An 8,783-nucleotide genomic window follows, 5' to 3' on the forward strand; every position below is an offset into this window, starting at 1 on the left:
TAGTTGACGTAGTTCTTATCGAACTGCTCTAAAAGTCAAAGCCCTTTTTGGGTAATTAATAAAAGGTAAATTTTCACCTAAAGTTGCTAAACTATTAATAAATTTACGTTTTGGTCACTTAACTTCAAATACGGATTGTTTATGGTCGTGATCAATGGATTCCATCGAGTAGGGGTTGGGTTAAGTGTAACGTCGGTACCGCTGTTTTTCATTCCAATGGTGCTTCATCGTTCGCCCATAACGGAAGCTTCATTCACGGTTTCTCGAGTTTGCTTCCTAGTATTTTGAAGCCTCGTATGGCTGAGCTTATAGCTATTCGTGAACTACTCTCAATCTGACTGTCAAGCTGTTATCATGGCTCTTATTTCGTCAAAGCTACATCTTTCTGAATTTGGTGTCATCCTTTAGGAATGTGCTTCACTGAGTTTGTCTTTTCAGCGTTTGTCCTTTCGGTGGATACGGCTAACAGTCGATAATGCGGCTCAAAAACTTGCTCAAGTGACCTTATTCTATACATTTCGTCAAACGTGGGAAGACTCCCCACTTTCTTCAGTGTTTTTTAGATTTGGACCGTTCCATGCCCAATACCAATACCAATAACGCTAAGTGCATAGGATTGGGTGTACGGGCTAAATCTTTTAGCTTGAGATTAATATTCGGATAATGTTAAGGTCTGCTTTTGTTTTTGCCTGTTATTAATGAATTCTACTTTCGAAAAAAAATTTATTTTTTTGTAACTTTATAATAATTTTATAATTTTTTTAATATATTTTAAATTTTAAAAAAAATCATAAATATCACTTACACTGAAATGTGAAATGTGATGAAAATAACAAAAAAATTTATTAAAGTTAATGGTCAAAAGACTACTTGAGTATATTTTTACATGTCCAACAACCAATTGAGTTAAAAAAAATGTGAGGACTTAATTTAAGTAGAGGTGCTCATGGGCCGGGCCGGGCCCATAAAAAATTTTAGCCCGGCCCGAAATATAGGCCTGAAAATTTTGCCCAGGCCCGGCCCAAGAAAAAAATCATAAGCCCGGCCCGGCCCATTTTTTAATAAATACCAAAAATTTATTTTAAAAATTAAAAAAATATATTTTAAAAATATTTTAAAATTAAAAAAAATTTAAAAATATTTTAAAATTAAAAAAAAAGTATTTTGAAAATATTTTAAAATTAAAAAAATTTAAAAATAAATATATTTATTATATCGGGCCAGGCCCGGGCCAAAAAAATAGTGCCCAAGGCCCGGCCCGTTTTCTAAACGGGCCTCGTTTTTTTGCCCAAACCCATATTTTGAGCCTATATTTTTACCCAAACCCTCTCATATTTCAGACGGGCCGTCGGGCCGGGCCGGGCCGCCTGGCCCATGAGCACCTCTAAACTTAATTGATTTCTCGAAAGTTGAAAGCCTTAAACCCTTAAATCTTTATTTCCTAACTAAATTCATAATTTTTTTTCTATAACACATGGAAAAAAAATTGTTACTTATAATTTGGTTGTTGAATTATAATTGTTTTTCCAGTTTGTTATTTAATTTTTTATTTTATTTTAGCACTTGAATTATCATTTTCATCCTCATTTACCCTTAAAAGAAAAAAGATACCATGAGAATGTAACACATGGCCCACTCTTATTGGACACTAAAAATTTTAAGAAAAAAATGAAATGAAAATGATAGTTCAAATATCAAAGTGCATACAAACAAAATATAGTAGTATAAAAACCTTAAAAACTTAACTTTTTTTCTCCAAATCTTTTGTTTCTTCTTTTGTTTTGCCCAGCGACAATGCTAGTCTTCGGGCTAATTATCGCCCGCCTTTTTCTCCATCCCACCAACTCTTTCTTCCATTCTTCTTTTCATTCATTTACCACTAATAAATTTTTTTAAAAAAAGTAAATAGCTCTTTGTCAGCTTCTTTATCTATTTATATTTTGAGAACATTTCAGAATAATAAATTATTTACAAGTAAATTTAAACCTGTGTAGGCTTAGGTTTTATATGTTTTTTTATTTGTTTTTTCATTGTTTAATAAGTTTTCATTTTTGAAAGCTTTTGTTTGCTCTTGTAACACAATTTTTAGTCTTATGCACGTAATCTTAATTTTACAAGTGATTTTAGGGGCAATTTTACTATTGTCCTCTCTAATTTGGTAAATGCTCGTTTCTTTTGTCGATTTTTGCTCGCCGCTTCAGACTATCCAATGCTAATTTTTTTTATCGTATTAAGTCCTTGCAATTACTCCAGATATGTCGTGCTTAAGTTATAACAAAACAAACTATCAACGTGTCATAATGTTCTATTAAAACCTTTATTGTGATGATAGAACTTATCATTCACCATTTACAACAAGTATTTGTTATTTTTTTCTTAAATTATATAATTTCATTTATTGAATGAATTAATAAATTTAACTTTCAAAAAAATATCAAAATAAGAAATACATATATCAAGAAAACAAATGTAATTCAGAAATTGTATCGTGAAAATACATATTAGACCTGTCCATGGGCCGGGCCGGGTTCAGGCCGGGCCCGAAAAAAATTTTCGGCCCGCCTCCTAAGACCAAGCCCGGCCCGGCCCGAAATATGGGCCTAAAATTTTGCCCAAGCCCAGCCTGAAAAAAATATCATAAGCCCGAGCCCAGCCCGACCCAGCCCATTTTTTAATAAACATTAAAAAAATATTTTAAAAATAAAAAAATAAAAAATATATTTTAAAAGTATTTTAAAATTAAAAAATAAAAATAAAAAATATATATTTATTATATTTGGGCCGAGCCGGGCCCAGGCCAAAAAAGTGGTGCCCGAGGGGCCTCATTTTTTTTGCCCAAGCTCATATTTCGGGCCTATATTTTTATCCGAACCCTCCCATATTTTGGACGGACCGTCAGGACGGGCCGTGCCGCCCGGCCCATGGACAAGTCTAATACATATACACTACTTTTAAAAAGAAAATTACAAATTTACATTTAGAAATAATAGGGTTTCTATTTTAGTATTATAATTTTTATTATTTCTCAAAATACGGCTATTTATTATTAATTTTCATAATCTTTTTAACCTGGAATTCTATGTCCATGGGCGTATATGTTAGCCTAAAATGTAAATAAAATTATTTTCAAGGCCATTGAGGTTAGGAAGGTGGAAAAGTAATTTAATCTCGACGCTTATGTTAGCATGTATGTATAATTTTTTTTCTTTTTTTTTAAATCTCATCGTACCCTCCCAAACTCATAAAATGTGCATGTCAATCGAGTTAAGACTCAATCGACATATGTATAGATGTATTTTATGAAGCAAAAAAGATGATTGATTTATAAAAAGTTGTTCCATAAAAAACACATGGATCAAGGGTTAAAGGAGGACAATCCAAATGAGTAATGCAAACACTAAAAAGGTGGGGGCATTCAAAATCTGGTCTACAAAGGTAGCTACTGATGATATGATTGATTTTGAAAATATATAGCTACAAATTTTGTGTTTGGAGAAACTGCTCATAATCTAATACTCATTTTACAACAGGCAATACAAGGAAGACTAAACACCTACCATACACATATACATTATGGGAAGGATTACTACTGAAAAGAAACTAGAAAAGGATCGAATGTTACCGGGTGACGGGAGAGTTTCACTCTCTTGGTCGAGCAAGCCAGAGGGAACTAAGAGCTCGTAATCTGGAGAAGTAATCATGTATCGCAAGAAGTGCACGAGCAGACTGGCGAGTTGTCAATATCCGGTGCATTTGTTGTAGGGTTTGCTGCCGTAGATTGTCCGCCTGATAATACTAACGTATTAGTAAACAATGACCCAAAAACGAAAGAAGACGCAATATAAAGGCTCAAGAAACTTCCCCTCCACATTAAAGTAATACCAACAGATCAGTGTCTCAGTTTAAACTACACTTGTAGTCACCCAACAATTGGTAAGTTTCTTTTTTGATCACTCGATTATGAAAAGTTACAAAATAATCATCCAACTATTCGATTTTTTTCCTTTTTGGTCACCATTCATTAAATAACTAACAAAAAGACGATAATGCCAACTTTTAAAATTGACATAATAGCAACTTTTAACCCTCAATATTCATACATTATGTCAATTTGGTCTTGATTCTAAAAAATATAACCCTCAACATTTACACACTGTGTAATTTGGTCTTTTTTACAATTTTGCTTTTCTTTGTGACATTTCACTTAAAAAGCTAAATTTGATAAAGAAAATATACCAAAAATGAAAGCACATGAAAATCCAAGATGATGATTTTCATAATTTTATTATTCTTTTAAAACTAACCTTCAATGTCACAAAGAAAAACAAAATTGCAAAAAAGACAAAATTAAAAAATGTGTAAATGTTAAGGGTTAATTTTTTTAGAATCGAGACTAAATTGACACAATGTATGAATGCTGAGTATTAAAGTTGGGTAACCATTTTATAACTTTTCATTGTTAGGTGACCAAAACAGAAATTTATTAATAGTTGAGTGACTACCAATATAGTTTACCCTCATATTATCTACAGAAAACTTCAAGTGACTCGAGAAAATCTTCAAAGTTTCATGTTCTCATTTCAAACTAATTACCGAGATCATCATTACCGGTTCAATGCATTCTCCAAAAAGTTTCAAATAATGGGCAAAAAAGGGATGGAAGAGAAAAGAAAAGGCATTACCTGACAAATAAAACCCTCAAGAGTTCCTAGCTTTCCCATGGCCATGGCCATTTGACCCATATAGTTTGCTACATTCCCAGTTGAGCCGGAAGAGCCTAAGGATCCAGTGGACAATGTCTCGGACAGAGACTGCTGCAATGCTTCCATACCTTGTGATAATGCATCTTCAGCCTGCTGGGAAGATTGTTGCAAGTTGCTAACTCCCACCAACTGTTGCTCTGTCAAAGGCTCCAATTGGTTTACAAGAAGCTACATGCATAAACATTCAATTCTAAGATGACAAATTATAAAGAAAACAAAATATTTAAGTAATACGAGGTCGGGAAGATATTGAGTTACTGACACTATATAAAAAAGTACATGAATCAGAGTTATGCATAATACATGAGCATGGCAGTCATACGGGGCAAGAAAAGATCCGAGGAACACGTGCCTAAAAAATTCATATGGCCTTACCTTTAGAAGCTCAGATGACCGAAAACCACCAAGCCACAAGAAACACCTCTCGGCAGGTGTCTTCCACATGCCTGATAACAAATGGAAAACATCTGCCTTAGCTACGTTGCTCTTCAGCCTAAAAATTTCATCATAGTGAGCCATAACACCGTCAACAATAATACGAAGTTCTGCATCGCCTGCATGAGAATTTACTGCCATTCTCAACTCATTAATTTGTCGATTGTGCTCTTCAAGCCACCTTCCATATTCTACATCAAATGTCATGGCACCTACAAAGAAAAGAAATGACCGAAACAAATAGTGAAACTGATAAATACATAACCTCCACCATCACACTCCAAACATTTGACAATTTGGTAAAAAGACCTTTCCAGTCCCTTCAAATTTTGAAATTGAGCAAATTAATCCTTCTTAAAAAAATCAGAGCAATTTACTCCCTGTCAGTTTTGAAAGTAAGCAACTAAGGACAATTATCACGACACTAATTTCTTACATCAATTATACATAATTTTGATTGGTATAATAACAAATTTAGCCCTCAATGTTTACATTTTGTCAATTTGGCCTTAGATCTAAAAAGAATCAACAAATTTAACCTCAAGTTTTACGCATTTACACAAATGTTCCAGGTTAAATTTGTTAAATGAAGACGAAATTAATAGAATGGATAAACTTTGAGGGCTAAATTCATTATTATATCAATCAAAATTATGTATAATTGACCAAAAACATTAACATCATGATCAATTGTCCTTATTTGCACACTTTCAAAATTGAAAGGACTAAATTGCTGTAATTTTTTTGAGATGGACCAATTTTCTCAATATCTAATTTGAGAGGGACTGTAGATGCCTTTTTACCAAACAATTTCATGATACGCATGCGATGTAACAAAATGGGGGACAAAATGCAGCGTCCCTACATAGCATAGTAGGGGTGTATATCTATATATTCCCGGACAAAGCCTTGGACACTGGCCTGCCCTTTTTTTACTAGCACTTATCTAGTCATGCATTATGGAACCCATGTCTAGTATATGGTATTTTTATTCTGAAACGAATAAATTCAATTTTATGTAATCTACAAAGAACTTATTTTAACCGTAAACGTAAGTGCTCAAGAGAAGGTAGGGGAAGCACCAATTGCATACAACATGATGGAAATAAATAATATTACCATTTCCACCCAATGAATGAATTTGATCTCCCGAGCTTGATATGAAGATGCCCTACAGGGAAAGGCAGCATCATAAGTAATACATGCATGAATAAATAACTGAGTACACAGTGCCTGCGATGAAGGACCAAGCCAACCTGCTGTCGTGCCCGCTGGAGCTCCTGCTCAAGTTGTGTCAACTTCAAACGACTGCTCTCCAGCTGCTGCACATATGCCTACAAATGGAGAAAAAGGATAATATGCCTCAATATAGGAAATTAAATCTACAAAATCCCCAAAATACCATAGAAGACTCGTGTCATCTACCATGCATTAACTTTAAAGGGAAAAGACATACTTTCTTCCTCAACCGGCTTTTTCTTGCAGCCTCACGATTTTGAGCAAGTCTGCGAAGAATCTGTAGAATATTATCAACCAAAAATCACCAATATGACCAAGCTATTATCCATGCTATTAATGAAGTGTCTAACCTTTTGATCCAAATTACTCTTTGATCGGTCACTTGAATCAGAAGCTGCAACAGCAGCATTCAGTTTTTCACTATCAAACTGCACAAAAGCAATAAAATCTGAGACCGGCAAGAACAGCAACTATTACAACATACAAAACTTGTCCCACTACATGATCTTGGATACATGGATCAAATAACAATGTGCTCTACTTGGGACTGAATTTAAAATAAGATCAATAAAAGCTATACCCTCAGATTTTTTTCATCTGTTTCTGCATCTGTTGAGATATCAGTCCTCGGACTAGCATCAGCCATATCGGATTCCCCCCAGTTTTCTGTATGACCCCTAGATATGGAGACTGGACCTGTCTGTTGACCTCTTTCCAAGTGCAATCCCTGAGATTCGACTCGGAGGGCAGATGGATTTATAGTAAATGAATTTGGAGTCTGTTTCAGGCGATAAAGAGTGTAAAATAAATAACCGAGCATACATGATACAACAAATAGATTACTTGCTCATTAAGTTATAAGAGAAACAAAATCCACCTTATCCAAAGTGCCAATATAGCTGCGATCGGTAGGAAATGGTTGGCCACTTGCATTTGCAGAATTAAACACACCGTCTGCATTGCCACATGTAAAGCCGAGATAAAGGTTTGCCATCCACACCCTCAATTCTAAAAGCTGTGAAATTGTAAACTGAAAAGAATAAAGAGGGAATTTACAGAAGGTTATAAAGCAGTGACTAATTCCCTCACCGTGGATGCTCTCAGAAGACGTAAACAGCTGGCCTCGAAATGTGCTCTATTCCCATGAGCAGGGATCGAACCCCTAACCATGTGGTTAAGGGAAGAGGTTAGCAACCACCACACTACACTTTGCGATTGACTCAGGTGTAACTGTTAGATGCACGTATGTATCTAAATGGGTATGTTCAATCAATTATAAGTTTTTTCGTGTATTTGGAGGAACCTTGGAGGGTCATATCCTCATACACATCAAACATAGATGAATAACATACAACTCAACATCGAACATAGGAAAAGGGAAAATAGAAAATGGAGACATTTCCAAATACAACCTCAGTCTCACATTTCTACGAAGAAGCAAATCAAGATTTGCAAAGGTAGACTATCGAAAACCGAACATCCAAGCAAAGAATACAAACACCGTGGCCTTCCACAGATTAAATTTAAAACATATTGCCATCAATGCCATGGAACAAGCAAAACTCCTAAATACCATAAAAGCACTAGCTAACAATTTAGAAGACTATACTAAAAAAAAGGAACTTCTTGAAGGGTATTTGAAGATAATTTCAAACTTTTTTGAGGACTCATAACCCTGTTTAACACCAATACCATGTAACAAAAGTCACTAACAAGTGTGCTCTTTGGGCAAGTATTTCTAGGCCTCTTCACACTCTATGAGCTCAAAAGTAAATGTATCAAAGAACACAGCTTCATATATAGCAAACTCTTTCAAAAACCAAAACCAAATAATAAGTGTAAAGGACTAAATTTGCAGCAACCTAAAATTACATAAAAAATCAAAAACCCAAATTAGAGAAAACCTTAAAAAATCCAAATTGACCGTCAAAACAAAATCATACCCAGAAACCAAAATCAATGAAAAAAAAATCAAAATGCATAAAAAGTTTCAACTTTTCCAAAGTAAAAGAGTAAAAATTAGTCAACTTTCATGATTGTAATCCAAAATGATAACTTTAAAACAGAAAAGTTTAAGGACGACAAAACTCACCTGGTGAAAATTTGAGGATGATGATGAGGACGAATATGAAAATTGAAGACTTTGAAATTGAAAGTATTAATATCAGTAATTACTTTGGATAATGATATTCCAATCTGTAGACGTCCACTGAGAAATAGTTCCACTTCCCGAGAGCTAATGGTTCTTTAATTTTGCCTTTTCGATTAAGGAGTACTATTTTTAGTGGGTCACATTGACTTTACTTTTTGGGTTTTTTGTGTATTTTTTTCCTTCTGTTGTCACTG

The 8,783-nt window shown here is 34.3% G+C and overlaps 1 protein-coding gene across 9 annotated transcripts; it reads right to left on the reverse strand.

The window, feature by feature from the left end:
* Window positions 1–3,423: 3,423 nt before the first annotated feature.
* LOC107935542 (transcription factor TGA2) lies at window positions 3,424–8,783 on the reverse strand. 9 transcript variants are annotated; one of them, XM_016868160.2, is made up of 11 exons: window positions 8,530–8,751; window positions 7,527–7,599; window positions 7,315–7,445; window positions 7,018–7,215; window positions 6,788–6,865; window positions 6,655–6,714; window positions 6,455–6,532; window positions 6,318–6,369; window positions 5,139–5,410; window positions 4,683–4,931; window positions 3,424–3,786 (listed from the first exon to the last, which is right to left on the reverse strand). In XM_016868160.2, exons 3-11 carry the CDS (start codon window positions 7,429–7,431, stop codon window positions 3,640–3,642), a joined length of 1,251 nt encoding a protein of 416 aa, XP_016723649.1. In that variant the 5' UTR covers window positions 7,432–7,445; window positions 7,527–7,599; window positions 8,530–8,751; the 3' UTR covers window positions 3,424–3,639. The 9 variants fall into 9 exon arrangements, with proteins under 9 accessions (XP_016723649.1, XP_016723648.1, XP_016723654.1 ...); XM_016868159.2 differs by having other exon boundaries at window positions 7,315–7,452; XM_016868165.2 differs by having other exon boundaries at window positions 7,018–7,164; window positions 7,315–7,391; window positions 8,530–8,745.

The sequence above is a fragment of the Gossypium hirsutum genome, chromosome D13, assembly GCF_007990345.1.
Source record: "Gossypium hirsutum isolate 1008001.06 chromosome D13, Gossypium_hirsutum_v2.1, whole genome shotgun sequence".
In the NCBI taxonomy this organism is placed as follows: domain Eukaryota; kingdom Viridiplantae; phylum Streptophyta; class Magnoliopsida; order Malvales; family Malvaceae; genus Gossypium; species Gossypium hirsutum.